The following is a 16088-nucleotide window of genomic DNA, read 5'->3' on the forward strand; positions in this document are numbered from 1 at the left end:
AAACAGAAACACTTTATAGTTCCTTAGTACCCCTGAAGTTCTCTTCAGAGATAAAGTTTTTTTTAAGAAAAGTAGCTATTGAAACTTGATTGAAACTCACTCACCATAAGATGGAAACTTGTTTCCATCTTATGGGTATTTGTGTCCAATACCAGTTTTTGTTTTGTTTTGTTTTTTAGAGAGGGAAAAGGGGGAAGAGAAAAGGGGGAAGGAGAGTCTTTTTAAATATTTATTTTTTATCAAAAAAATTTTTTTGAGAGAGAGAACAAATAGGGGGAGAAAGAGAGAAAGAGAATCTTAAGTGGGCTGCATGCCTAGTGCCTGACGTGGGTCTCAGTCTCATGACCCTGAGCCAGAATCAAGATTTGGACACTTAACTGACTGAGCCATTTAGGCACCGTCAGTTAAAAAACCCCATACCAGTTTTTTAACATAAGCCCATAAATTAATGGGAATTCTGAATTCAACTCCAAGTGTACCATTCTTTCATAGTATACTGTTTGCCTTATAGAATTTGCTTTTATGAAAATAATATATTGGTACTATACAAACATACACACACAAGTATTTTTTTTTTTTTAAGATTTGATTTATTTATTTGAGAGAGAATGAGTGAGAGAGAGCATGAGAGAGGAGAAGCTCAGAGGGAGAAGCAGACTCCCCAAGAAGCTAGGAGCCCGATGCGGGACTCGATCCTGGAAGTCCAGGATCATGACCTGAGCCAAAGGCAGCTGTTCAACCAACTGAACCATCCAGGTGCCCCCCCACACAAATATTTTAAAGATTTTATTTTTAAGTAATTTCTAACTAAGAGGCTAAATTGGGGCTCAAACTCACAATCCCAAGATCAAGAGTCATATGCTGTACTGATTGAGCCACCCAGGCACCCTGTATTGGAAATATTTAATATTCTTTAGTTTATAAGAATTTGTCATTTCTTTAATTTTACATATAGTAAAATGTGTGAGTTAAATTGTATATATTATGTAGGTAGAATCCTATTTTTATAATGCCAAGCCCTATCTAACTTATTCTTATTTTCCATGAGATAGTCTTGGCTGATGTTTGAAAAGCAAAGAGACTGTTTGAGCGAAAACTCCTGTATAATAGGGTTTTTCTCAAGCCCCTTTCATTTCCTCAGTCTTTTTGCTGTAGTATTTATTTTTAGAAAATGTAGTTTGATACAGAAGTTGTATGTAGAAATTGTATTTGACTCCCTTTCCAGTTTACAAAGTTTACTCCCCCGCCCCGCAAAAAAAAGCAATTGTGCTTTTCAAAATACTATGTTTAGGAGGATATTTTATTTTTCTGGGGGAGAGAGCAAAGAGTATTTTCTTTGGAAATTGGAAGACTGTTGACCATCTTGGCATTTTGCTCTCAATCCTGACCAATGCCTGCCTTTTAAAGAATGACAAGAGATACTGTGAATGTCAGTTATTAGGTGTCTATGCAGCAAGAATAAGGGCAAGAACAGTTTGAAGAGAAGGTGGGTAGTATTGAAGAATTTTGAGTGAACAGAGAGGTCAGGCCAGTAACTGTTACATGAATTATAAGTTATAAATTCAAAGAAGCTGCCTTGGGACTCTGTTTACATATACTTTGAGTATGTAGATTCAGAAAGCAGTAGAATTCAGGAGGACCTTTAGTTAGTAAGGTAGAACCTTTTGGAAGGTATTTTTGTATAGTACATATATTTGATAACTGAAATACTAAGCATTTTTAGTAATAATTGACATAGGTTTAAAATAATGTTTTGTTGATTTACAGAAGGGAACATTTCTTTATCTGTAGGGGAGTAGATTTATTGGATACTTAAAATGAGATCTTGATTTTTAAATAGAAGAAACTGAATTAAATTGATAGCTTTGTGAATGATCACACATTATATTCTGCTGTTGAGGTTAAATGTTTTGCCTTCATTCATTCATTCATTCATTCATTCATATTTTTAAAGATTTTATTTATTTGTCAGAGAGAGAGAGAGAGAAAGAACAAGCAGGGGGAGCAGCAGGCTGAGGGAGAAGCAGGCTTGCTACTGAGCAAGGAGCCCAATGTTACTCAATCTGAAGTCATGACCTGAGCTGAAGGCAGATGCTTAACCTACTGAGCCACCCAGGTGTCTCTTGGCTCCTTTTACTTATTTATTTATTTATTTATTTTTTCCCCCTTGGCTCCTTTTAAAAGAGCAGTGGTTAATACTCATAAGTACTGTCTCTTTTCACTTAAAAAAATACATAATGTATATAACATTTAAATTTTAAAAAGACAACTAATTACTAAAATCACAATGAATTATCAAGATGTTTTAAACTTGTGAATTTTCTAAACTTTATTGTCACTTCCCCCTCTTTTTGTATTACAATCACATGTAATTGTAGGAAAAGGAAAAATATAGTTTGTTTTGATTTGGTTACTAAAGAATACTCCTTTTATATATATTTTCCTCACTTTGTATTTATTGTACAATGAACATTTACTTTGTGTAGGCAACTTAAAATAGGGTATTTCTTTACATTCATCCATGTCAGTATGAAAGTGTAATGGTGAATTTTTTTTAGATTAGTTTTGGAAGTCGTACAGCAATTTTGATGATGTTTATCCGAGCTCTTTTAAAAGGGATTCTTTCCGTACTGTTTGGCTATATTTTTGTTTCTTTTATTTTTTAAGAGCTCAGTAGTGGAAGTAGAGGTTGTGATCATCTTGAAGATGGGAGCAGAAATAAAGATGATACATTTTCTGATTCAAAAGTGGAACCTGCCCTGACTTCCAGGAAGAGAAAGAAAAGGCTTAGAAGTAATTTTCCTGGTTCTCATAATTCTACTTCTGCTTTGTATGAGTCAGCAGAACAGATAGTAAGTAGAGGTATTTAGATATCATATGAAATAATTTATTCTATGACAAAAATGAATTGACTGTGACCAAATAATGTTCTTATAACAATCCATTTTTATCTTTAGATTTCTTTCTATTTTTTGCCTATTTTTTTGATTCTCTGATTTTTGAAAAATAACTTAAATGTTTTTTAGTAATATAGCTATTGAAACAAATTTCAGATGTTATGAACAAGTAAAGTTAAAAATACTCTTCTCTGATAGCACTTCTTACTTTGGTAGATATCTGGTGGACTTGTTCTCTTTTATTTTCCCTTATTTTAACCAGATTTTATTAATGCTCCATTCATACTGTCCAGGCAATTGCTTTTTCACACACTGAGTAAAATTATTACCAGATTTCTTTTATTAGTAGTAATTTACTTACCAACTTCTTTAAGACTCTACCTAGGATTTAGGGAATTTGTTGGAAGTGAAGAATTACCATACTTATTAACACACACTATTTTCAAAACTTAGTGAACAGTTAATAGAAGTAAAAGAAGAGAATATTTTTACTCCCTTTAATTCACAAGGCCTTTTAAGGACTTTCCAGTAACTTTGAGTTACAGGTTTAGATTTAAATGGTGATAGAGATGTGAAGGCAGTGATTGATTTGATAGTTTTTTCAAATTGTTAGCCTCTTAAGTTTTTATTTTTTTGCTTTTGTTGATAAAGTCACATGATGTCATTTAGCTTTATTACTTACAAAATAAAACTGTAAAAAACATTTTTCTTATTCTAAAGTTGACTAGGTTGTGGGAGACCATCTGAACCACTTGTAAATAAGGGAATTTCCACATCACAGCATTTAAAAAAATGTTTGGATGTCTGATCAGACAGACCAAATTCTGTCTTTTTACTTGGGAGACCCTGGCAATAGTAATATAATATAATTATGTAGTTTCCTATTCCTTTGTTATAGAAATGATATTTTTACTTTTATATTCTCCTTTAAGAATTTAAACTTTCAAAAATTCTTTAGCCAAATCTGACTAATGCTAATTTTCTGTATGCATTTATGTTCAGAAAATACAAGAAAATGACTCAGCAGCATCTGCTGAATTTGAGAAGCCAAGTGAAAACTATCATCAAGACTCAAAAGTGCTTGAAGAAATTACACCTGAACCTGTAGAAACTGATATTGCTAAACTATCCTTACTTAATAGTCAGGAGTTGGCTTTGAGTGCTGCTCCCAAAAGTACCTCTGACTGTTCAACCACTGAAACTTTTGAGAGCTCTCTTTCCACTGATACTGTGGGGAATTCTACCCTGCTTGAGAAGGATGAGTTGAATACAATAGAAAAGCCCGTTTTAAGTGAACACAGTGAGGGGAACCAATCTCTGATATCAGTTGAACCAAGTAAGTAACAGTAGGATAATAATGTTTTTAAATTTTCTCTGCTTTACTTAGTTGTTTTATTTTACCTCTCAAATTTTAATGAGGCATTAGCTGTTTATGACATCCTTATGGAATATATTAACTTGAGGAAAAGAAAACTTGGGGTTTTGGGACTTTGTTTATAAATTTTGTAATGATTTAGGTAAACAATACAGTTTACTTGGAAGTAGGGTTTTTTTTTGTTTTGTTTTTGTTTTTTTAGAATTTTGAACTATAGTTTATCTCAGTAATTTTTTTTAAAGATTTGCTTATTGATTTTAGAGAGAGCATGCTTACACACGCGTACACACATGTTGGGGGAGGGGCAGAGGGAGAGACTCTTCAAGCAGACTCCCCTCTGGGCATGTGCTGAGATGCTCAATACCATGACCCAGGAGATCATGAACTGAGCCAAAACCAATACTTGGGCGCTGAGTCAACTGAGCCACCCAGGAGTCCCTCATCTCAGTAGTTTTTAAAAAGGATTCCAGAAGAGCCATTATTATTGACATTTTGGTTGATGAAGTTGAAGTGCAGAGTTTAGGTGCTATATAATAATTATCATTAATTTTGATTTAATTAATGTTCAAGTATTTGATATACTCACATGGTACACAAAACCTTTTTTTGCTTCCTCCTGGAAGCAACTAATGTAACAAGCATTAAAGTACAATTTATTTTTTAAAATTTTAATCTTAAATTTAATTTTTTAAGTACAGTTTAGAGTACTGGAACAATACATTTTTATTATTCTCGCCAGAACTTTTCCCTAAGTTCTTTCTCATGGCTTTATCCATTTTTAAGTATCTTCATCCTCCAGAAAGTAAGGTTGCAGGTAACTGCTAAACAATAGCACTGATATGGAAATATTGTATATAACTAGTATAAATCAGATAATGAATGGTAGTCCAGCTTCTAAGTTGGACAAAGTTAGATGATTAAATTTTAATGGAATTTTAAAGGTATATTGCATGAATTACAAAGTTTTCTTTTTGAAGTGTGTTTATTGTGACACATTTAAAAAACAATTGTTTCTTTTTAGTTGTTGTTTCCAGTGATGAAGAAGGACCTGTTGAACATAAAAGTTCAGAAATTCTTAAATTACAACCTAAGCAAGACCATGTCATCACTAATGAAAATAATACTTCTGAATCAGCATTGTCAGAACTTCCATTGATTACATGTGAATCTGTACAGGTAATTTATTTCTGCTTTCTCATAATTAGCAGTGAAATATGTACTACTGACTAACAACTGTTTCTTTCATCAAGCAGAATATTATAATAAAAATTACAGATTTCGTAGTTTAAATTTGAGATAATTTTCATATTCGTTTGAAAATATGTAATTTTATTGAAGTGAAAGAATTTTTTTTGGTCATTTATATTTTTTTCAGTCTAAATATTCTATGACTTGCATACTTTTTCTTTTTTTAAAAAATGATTCTGATTAGACATTTAACTACTTTATCAAAACATTTCCTAGAATTGAACAGTTTCCCATATTTATCTGTCCGGTCTTCCAGTAGTGTGGCTACCTGAACTTATTCCTTTTCCTCACATGCAATTAAGGTAGGATTATGTAGAGAAAAGAACATGGTTTCTGGAGATCACAGACCTGTGTTCAAATCTCACCTCTGTCATTTGGGCAAGTCACTTCTTTAAGTCTTAGTTAACCTATATGTTAAATGAGTTGATAATATCTACCTCACAAAATTATTTTGAGTATTAAAGGAAATAACATATGAAAGCATTTAGAATAGTGTCACAAACCTAGCAGTTTGGTAAGTCCTTTGTCTTTTCCTTCTTACAGAAGATAACAAATGGAAGTGCCTTGTTGGCTTAATGTCAGCCAGTTGTGTTTTGACATAGTATTTTAGAAAGTATAGCTCTAAAGTGAGGTTCAAATCATTTATTGTCAGTATTCTTATTATCATCCTTTTAATATCCTATTTTAAAGAAATGATTATCAGTGACCACCAGTGTAGAATTATGGTAAAACTTTTGTTGGTTTATTTTTTAATAATGTCAGAAGCTGTTATTCTCTAAGGTGTGATGAAGAATAGGGTCAGTTCTATAAAAAAAAAATATGGTGGTCTGATTATTGTTTCACTGGTGTTTTTATTGCCTTGGTGCTCTATATAGAGATCAGCTTAGCATCTGTGTTGGGAAATTTTGTTAAAATGTAACCATTTTTGCTTGATTGGGCCAGTAGCCTACTTGATGTCTTAGTTGTATTGGTAATAAAAACCATGTCATTATTGATAATGAGTTCAAATGTCTCAATGAATTATAGTTTCCTGGGCAGCATGTAAATTCATAATGCAGTATGAATGATCATATCGTAAGAAAATAACACTTTTTGTAGAACTGATGGAATAAGATTACAACCCAGGCAGAAAATAATGTGAAGACCTACTAAGACTTATAGGGCAGCATACCTTAATATCTCTACACCTTTCCTTGTTTCCAGTTTTAAGTGAAGTTATGAGAAACATGGGTTGGCCATTTTTAGGAAGCACTTAGTTTAGTCTTTGCAAAATGTGAGGCCCCAAAAAGGAATTCTTTTTATCCTGTCTTCTCATTTTATCACTTAAAACACACACACAGTTATTAGTCTGACTGATTAGAGTCCCTGTAGTTGATTTGTTATCTGTTCTTTAAGGGATAAGAAGAATTTTAGAGTGAGCAATAAAAGATAATGATAAAGATTTTTTATTAGGCAGATAAATGGCATTGTGAGCTGGGTTAAGAATAATGGGTGCTACATGTTTCACATGAGGATTAATCACATTTTCTAGAGGTAGAAGAAGAGTAAGTACACGTGCGTAGTTGCTGTAGTGGTCATTTATTTGGTCGTTAGTGATGTTAGGGTTAAAGGGGAATAGTGCACAAAGGCTAGCCAAATGTGGAGTTGAAAAAGTCATTTGAAAGCAGTTTAAAGTTCAGAAGAGATTGTAGGAAACAGCTGCTGCTAATACTTCCCAATAGTGTATTGTAATTTAAAAGCAGAGTTCTATAGTTGTTTGAGTGGAAGTGGTATAATTTTTGAGGTTTTGGGCAACTGGTTAGTTATTTTCAGACATAGAACATAGAGTAAACAATATAACATAAAGAACATAAAGCTAAACAATATAATTCTGTTTTTTTCTGTATTTGATATAACAGATGGTTCTTAGGCACTTACATGCCTTCAAGTGCATTACCTAAGAGCATCATCATGGTGTATGAAACAATTTTACATGGTTGAAATAACCCTTGACCTGCAGGTAGAAACCTGGATTTGACTTAATGTTGCTTCACACCAACTTCATGACCTTTGCAAGTCACTTAACCAATCGAAACATCTATTAGTTTTACTTATGAAATGGAAAAAAAATAACCAGAACCCAAACTACCTCACAGGGTGGTTGTGATTAAAAGAGATAATATATTTAGAAACTCATTTCGTACTAAGGTACTATATAAATCTTAATATATTTCTGTTGAGCTAAAATTGAATAAAACCTATTAGGGAATATTAAGTTTGAAATTATGGCTTTGATGCAGAGAAAGATATATTTCTAGAGCTTAGGCCTATGTAATTAATTTAAGATTCAATTATTAGGAGTAGTTTTTTCAAGGTAAATCATATGCTTTTTAAGAAAAAAATATAGATAATGATTTCTTTACAAGTACAGTATAAAATCTTTCACAAATTCATTAATAGCAATTTAAAGAAGTATTTGACTTTGAAAATCATTGTCAGCATTTGTGTAATATTTAGGGTTATATGCATTTTATAATTTATTCCTGTTAGGCTTCATCTGAATTATGTCCATATAATCCTGTCATGGAAAACATTTCCTGTATTATACCTAGTAATGAGATGGACCTGCAACTGGATTTTATATTTACTTCTGTTTATATTGGTAAAATAAAAGGAGCTTCTAAAGGTTGTGTTACAGTAAGTATATTTAATTTGTTTTTGTTTTTTCAGTTTTGGATTATGGACAAGACATTTACAGATTGTCTTTTTTAAAAATACAAATGAAAATGGAATTGAGATTTATTTTATATGGGACACTTTGAATATGTCATTATACCTACTTTGAGACATGACCTTAACTGGAGGAAATCCTAAAATCATAAGGGAACATCCTAAAATTATATCTTTGACACAGCTATTTTAATGAAGATCATGGATGAAAAAGATAATATGCAGTATTGATACTCATTGAGTTCTTAAACTTACTTGGTGGTAAAGTCAATTTTTATTCAGGGTATAGTTGAGAGCAAAAAGAAGAAATCCCATTTTGCTGCTTTAAATTGTAAACTGAGTTCTTCAAATTCCTAAATTTCTTTAAAGATCTCCAGGAGTAATTCCTAGACTGTATTTTACTCACGTCTCTGTATTTTCTTACTATTTCTGTTGTTAAAATTCTAACCATCCTTTTAGGCTTATCTGAAATATTTCCTCTTCCAGGAAACCTTTCCTGATTCCTCTCTTCTAGCCAGAACTAACTTCTTCCTTTAGTGTATACTTAGAGCACTTTGTTTGTACATCTGTTGTAAGATTTATTCTGTGGGTTTATAATTGTTTATATTTTTGCCTGAACTTCTCCATTGGCCTTTAAGCTTCTTGTGGTGAAGAGCCATGCTTTTATTTGCTTTTACACCTTCCATAAATGGTTCAATCCTAAATAAGCATGTGAAATGCTAGTTGAATTGCATTGACCATGTCAGATTATAACTCAGGTATTCTCCCAAAAGTTTTATTAATATGTCAGTATGTTAGGGATAGGGCCGAGAAAAATAAAATGGTAAGACATACACTCTCCTTTCATGGAATTTGTAGTCTAATTGAAGAGACAGACACATAAATAGATATTTACATTATGATAAAATGTTAAATGGAAATATGTACAAGAAGGGTGCATATGGGAATATCTGTCTGGAGGAATCCCGGAAGACTTGACAGGGAAGGCACATGATTTAAGACATAAAGTAGATGTTTACTTGGTGACTATGTGGGAGGATGGCCTAATTCATGTATACAAACAGCAAAATCTGGGATCTACAAATAATGGTAGCTTGTAATATAGTTAAAATTGCTTTGATTGAAAACACAAGAGCAATTTTGTTTAATATTCTCTGATCAGTAGCTTTTAGATATTAATGATTTGGGCATGCCTGGGATGGTTTTACACTTTATTTTCTTTTAAGGAATTTCATTCACTTTTTATAATGTTTCTCCCTTCCCCTCCCATTTTACTTTTTTATTTTAGATTCAGTTTAATCATTTTTTCTTCTTTTAAGTTGTTTGTAATGGTGAAAAGCTAAACAATATAAATATATGATAATAATTGAGTAGTCAGTGGAGAAAGTCCAACATAAATATTCAGCAGTGGGTTTTTATTAGTTAATGTTATTAACTGTATATCATACTTAGGTGGACTTGTGGGCAAAAAATAAGACCAAACAAAAAATTATAATTGAGTAAAGAAACTATTTTATTTTAAGAAAAATTTAAAGAATATCTATAATCTTGCTTATCCAGAAATATTTGACATCAACTCTGCTGTCAATATCATTCCATATTCTTCATATTAGATATGTATATTATGTTTAAAGCAGAAGTATATGACATATATGCTGTTTTGTAACTTACCATTATTAAGTTAGTTCATATATCTATTTTGGGGTACTTGGGTTGTCCGTAACTCCTGACTGTTGAAACATTTCGGTTGCCCCAATATTTACTATTAGAAGTAGTAGGGGAGTGCAGATATTCAATAAATGTCATAAAGTAGATTTTCAAAATTTGTTTCATGTTTGTTGGAACAGTTCTTATAATTGAAATAAAAACTTAAATGTCTAATTAAAGTAAAGTGATTTAGTAAATCAAAGCAAATATATACAGGTAAAATATGTGTATATGAAGAAAGACCTAGAGGAATTCTGTAAATATTAAAACAGTATGTTACTAAGGAGAGCGCATAAGCAAATTTAACATATAAAAACAATGAATAACATGAAAAGGGGAGAGAAAAAGGTAAAAGTCTTAAAACTTTCAAGGATCCAAAAGACTTCTTATATATTCCTTTTTCAGATACAGTTCATAATGTTTTGTAACAGAGAAATGAAAGAACTTTTTTGTGGGGGAGTAAGTAAGAGAATTAAACTCAGTCATTTTCCAGATATTTAATGAGTCTCTACTAATGTGTCGTTGTAGATTAACTGAAGATACTGTTCTCACTCTCATGATAGTTACATTTTAGCTAAACTAAAAAAAATACCTATATTGGGAAGCTATTTACATAAATTAGAGCTCATTTTTTTATAGTTGGACCTTTATTTTTTTTTTTTAGTGTAAAGAATGCTGCAATAGATGTAAGCACTTCATTTTTTTGTTTCTCAGCTTTGTTGATAGTAGGGCAGTTGTTTATTAAGTAAACATTGTGTTCAGAGAACTGTACTGGCCATTTTTAAGAAGTTATAAAATAGGCATGGTATGATTTCAGAGAACTGGGTTTATCTTACTCTCACAAAAATATGTCTTATCTTCCTAACTGGGGATTAAGTTTTTGCTGGGAATAGGGCTTTGCCTTTGGGAGAGGTTACATGTTGGCTTAGTCATCACACAAAGATATAAATAATTATCAGATCCTTGCTGAAAGATTTGATATAGGACAAGAATACTTACTGTGGAAGAATGAGAAAATAATGACAAAGTAGAGGCCAAGATATATAGATACACTATTCTAGTTCATAAATTTGTAGTACTGTCTATAAAATCTCAAAAGCAAAATTCCTTATACTCATTTTCTATAAATAATTATTTACATTTGATGAGATATATTTTATGAGATTAAAGATTTAGTAAATACGTTCAGAATTTGGCAAGGGAAAATATACACCAAATATATATAGCAGTTGTGTGAAAGTGACAGGATAATAAGGTGCATTTGACTAAATTAGATAATATACTTAATCAGATGTTAGTGTCTAATGATAATAGTTCCTTTTGAAAGATTTCAGCTTTAGATAAGAGCTTATTGAATTTAGGTTCAGTAATTAACCTAAATTTACCTACTTACTTTGTGTATAAGTGGTAGAGACAGGATTTGAATCCCAAACTCAGCTTTTAATTCATATGGACTTCTGGCTGAATTTTGCTTTAGTGGCTGACTTAGACTCTGAAATATGAATTTTATATGTATTAAACTGCAATATGAAATAATTTTTAAATTGGAAAAAGAAATGAGTCACAATAATCCTATGGTTTCACTGGACATTGTTTGCTACTTATTTGGAATTCTGTTGGTAGTTAATTTAGGTAGCCATGTACCAAGACCATTTTTAATTTTGTTTTGTGCTCACAGACTATACCCCTGATGTGGTAAACAATTTCATAAATGTATTGATCAGAAGAGAAACCCAACTGAAGAATAAATAAATAGCCATGAATTCATTTTGACATTACTGGAAAAATGAATTTAAAAGCCTATTTTAGATGGAACATTTAAGATTTTAGGTGCTCCATGACCTTGAAAGTTTGTTATAAAAGCAGTACTTAAGGTCAGATATATACAAAAATTCCTAGAGAAAATTAGTGTCCTGGCACAGAAGGACCAGCAAGAACAAAAACTGTGCTGCACTTTCAGTCAGAAGTGAATTTGTAACATGGAAAGATGAATGCTGGGAATGTCAACAAAGCCAAGAATCAAACCCTGTTTTGTGGTTTATTTACCAAAGTCACTGACACCTTGGGGTTCTCTTGGCAGTTTCTTGGGACTTTGACTTATACCTTTCATAATATTCAGGAAACATTTATAAAAGATACATTAAGTAAAGTCTTACTGGTTTTTAATAAATGAACATATTGAGAGTTAAATTATATGCTCAGGGTTCTTCAATAAAATTAGGTCTTTACCAAGAAAACCCCAGCTAAGTCTTTACAGTGAGATATTTTCTTGGCTTATTTTTAAAAAGGCTTAAACACTTCTTTTGGAATATTTTAAAATAAAATTTAAATTTATTTGTACACCTAAAAAAAATTATTTGTACACCTAACGTGGGGCTTGAACTCACAACCCCAAGATTAAGAGTTGCATGCTCTATGGACTGAGCAAGCCAGGCGCCCCTTGAGCACTTTTAGTATAGACTTTGAATACATGCTTGTGGTTTGAAAAAGAAAAAAACAAAACAAAACAAAACAAAACCTGAAAATTTTGAATAGTAACATATTGACCGGTAACTCATTTTTTGCTTTTTTATGTTTCCTTTAGTTCACGACAAAGTATGTTAAGATCCCATTTCAAGGTAAGCTGTCATTGTCTTTATGATTTCTTTTCACTGTAATTTTGAACATAAAATAGCAAAAACTCTGAAACCTTTCTGTAGCCAGATTTCCATAATTTTTTCAGTATAGAAATTAAGTAAAACTAAGGTTAATAATGTATTTCAAGTTTGATTCCTTTTATTATAATTTTTTTCTCACCATAGCACATACCCTCCCCAATTAATATATTTCAAGTTAACACTTTTTTTTTTTTAAAGATTTTATTTATTTATTTGACAGAGAGAGATCACAGTAGACAGAGAGGCAGGCAGAGAGAGAGAGAGGGAAGCAGGCTCCCCGCTGAGCAGAGAACTCGATCCCAGGACCCTGAGATCACGACCTGAGCCGAAGGCAGCGGCTTAACCCACTGAGCCACCCAGGCGCCCCGTGTTAACACTTTTTAAATCAGCTTTAAAAGAAGTTAAAACATTTTATTAGACTATTTGAATATATTTTATAACTATTGTTTTAAACACCAGTAATATTAAGAGACTCAAAGTAACAGAAATAAAGTTTTGATAGCAAGAAGATTTTGGTGTGATGAAATGTATGAAAATAGGAACTGTAAGGAAAATTTATAATGTTGCATACAAACATGTAAAATGGTTTTGCATAGGGGTTAGGAGAAATTTTTTTATACCATTTCTTATCTGAGTAAGGCACAATAGATTGGTAACTATACTTGCAATATACAGAGACTCAGAACATTTTCTATTTTCTCCCCAACTAAAATCCTTTCAGAATAATAATGACACCAAGAAAACAAATAAGAAGCAAAAGAGAATAGTCTCTGTAGAGATTGAATTATGAAAAAAATGAGGAAGAAAAATAGACACAAATAGCACTTTACAGATTGACTATGGAAGAGAGGAAGCTTTTGTTCCAAGACTGAAGATGTGATTGAAGTAACTTTAATTGGACTCCCCACAGAGCCACATATGGAATCCACAGCTATATATTACAATAATCTAATAATTAGGAAGTTAGTATTAGTAAGAATATATAAGACAAGGCACAGAATAAACAAATTGATATTCCTAATTAGGATATTTTAATAAGTTATTATGGAATAATATAACATTTAGAAGAAACAAAGACCTGATTTAAAAGAAAATAATAATTCCTAGAAGAAAGTATAGTAATCTATAGTTAAATATCTATGTAACAACGCTCCTCCCATATCCTTTTTTTTTTTTTTTAAATTGAGGTATAATTAACATGTAACATGATACTGGTTTCAGATGTACAACATGTTTTGTTATTTGTGTATATTGTACAATGATCCCTAATATCTGTCTAGTTAACATCCTCCCCATACATAGTTGCAAAAGGTTTTTTTTCCTATTGAGATTGATGACTTTTAAGATCTCACTTAGTGACTTTCACATTTGTAATACAGTAACTGTAGTCACCATGCTGTATATTACATCCCCATGACTTATTTATAACTGTTGTTTGTACCTTTTGTCCCCATTACCCATTTTGCCCACCCACACCCTGCCTTTGGCAGCCAGTAATCTGATCTCTGTATCCATGAACTTGTGTTTTTTTTTCTTTTTTTTTAAAATTTTACATGTAAGTGATGTTATGTGGTATTTGTCTTTCTCTGACTTATTTCAGAGCATGAATGGGAGGAAAGGGCAGGGGGAGAGGGAGTCTCCCAGAGAACAGATTCCCTGCTGAGTGCAGAACCCAACATGGGACTCCATCTCAGGACTTCTGAAATCATGACCTGAGCCGAAGTCAGACACTTAACAGACTGAACCACCAAGGCGCCCCATAAAAATCTTTTAAAAACGAGGCATGCATATGAAAGGTTTTAATAGACAAGGAATGTAGAAGTCTAAATGCTTATTCTTTTTCTACAGTAGCTCAGGGAAATACTAATTTATATATTTATATTATCTATTATGTTTGGCTGTGACTTAAAGAAAATAACTTAATTTTCCTTCATGAAGAAGAAATCCAGAGATAGGCTGAACAGGGCTGATACAGTGTTTCTTTGGTCTTCGGAGGCCCAGTCACTTTTGTTTTTTTACTGTGTCATTCCTGACATACGACTTTCATCCTTAAGTTTGTTTCATGGACAACTGGCTGCTCATATTTCAGTCATCATGTTTGTGTTCTAGGTAGAAAGCAGGAGGAAGGGGAAAATGGTAAAAAAGCGCACATACCACCTATCTCTTGCCTTTTTAAGGAGCCTTCTTGGATGTGCATGCCACCTTACATTTTCTTAGGTAGAATATAGTCATATGATGACACATCTACTTGCAAAGAAAGCTAGGAAATGGAGTCTCTAAAAGCTGAATATCTTGCCTCCTAGATAATATTAGGGTTCTCTTACTAAGATCCCTAATAGTGGGTAGGAAAAATGATAGGCAACTCCTGCTTTCAGTTTTTTCCATAGTCCTGTAACAAAATAAACCAAATGTTGGGGAAAATTTGGTAGTGAGGTCTATTTTCCTTAATGGTGGTGTTAAATCTCCTTTTTTAAAAAGGGAAACTTTCTCAAGCAGTCTTTGTAAAGAAAATTATGCTTTTATACTAAAAGGTTGGTACCTTTGGATTAGTAGTAGCTGTCTATATTTCACAGAAATAGTATCAGTTATTTGGGTTTATGAGCTGTGTGAGGAAGAAGTGCTAAGTTTTCTGAAGGTTCCTACTCTTGTAATTTAGTCTGTCTTTGCTGCCAGTTTCACTGACAGTTTTTGGAATGGGGGAGTTACAGTGCCCATGAATTAGAAGAACTAATGTTATTAAAATGTCCGTACTACCCAAGGTGATCTGCAGGATCATTATAATACCTATCAAAATTTTAATTACATTTTTCATAGAGAAAAAATTCTAAAATCTCTCTGGAACAACAAAAGATCTCAAATAGCCAAAACAGTCCTGAGAACATGGCTGGGGTCATCACACTTCCTGGTTTTAGACTATATTATAAAGCTGTAGTAATCAAAACAATTTTGTACTGGCGTAAAAATAGATAGACACATAGAACAGTGGAACAGAATTGAGAACCCAGAAATAAACGCATACTATGTCTCAATAACTGGTGTTGGGAAAGCTGGATAGCCACAAGCAAAAGAATGAAACTGGAATCCCATCTTTACTATATGCAAAAATCAACTCAAACTAGATTAAAGCCTTATGTGTAAGATGGAAAACTATAAAACTCTTAGAAAAAAAAAAACAAACAACATTAGGGGTTAGGTTTTTTCGCATCAGTCTTGGCAATTTTTTTTTTTTTTTGACTTTAAAAGCAGAGGCAACAAAAGCTAAAATAAACAGGTTGAACACCACCATACTAAAAAGCTTCTGCATAGCAAAGGAAACCATTAGCAAAATGAAAAAGCATCCTAGGGAACGGGAGAAAATATTTGCAAACCACATATCTAAGAAAGGGCCAGTATCCAAAATATATAAAGAACTCTGAGAATTCAAAAGCAAAAGTCTGATTAAAAATCAGGCAGAGGAAGCCATCCAAAAAAAATGAAATCTTGCCATTTGCAATC

The 16088-nt window shown here is 32.2% G+C and overlaps 1 protein-coding gene across 6 annotated transcripts in view; it reads left to right on the forward strand.

Annotated features, from left to right (window-relative positions):
* SENP7 (SUMO specific peptidase 7) overlaps window positions 1-16088 on the forward strand; it is a 164055-nt gene that overhangs the window by 108816 nt on the left and 39151 nt on the right. For all 6 annotated transcript variants that reach the window (XM_032350414.1, XM_032350443.1, XM_032350454.1 and 3 more), the window contains 5 exons: window positions 2668-2852; window positions 3900-4233; window positions 5294-5448; window positions 8050-8196; window positions 12521-12554. In XM_032350414.1, the coding sequence (XP_032206305.1) occupies window positions 2668-2852; window positions 3900-4233; window positions 5294-5448; window positions 8050-8196; window positions 12521-12554 (855 nt within the window). The remainder of the gene's footprint in view (window positions 1-2667; window positions 2853-3899; window positions 4234-5293; window positions 5449-8049; window positions 8197-12520; window positions 12555-16088) is intronic.

This window comes from Mustela erminea, chromosome 1, assembly GCF_009829155.1.
Source record: "Mustela erminea isolate mMusErm1 chromosome 1, mMusErm1.Pri, whole genome shotgun sequence".
Classification (NCBI taxonomy): Eukaryota; Metazoa; Chordata; class Mammalia; order Carnivora; family Mustelidae; genus Mustela; species Mustela erminea.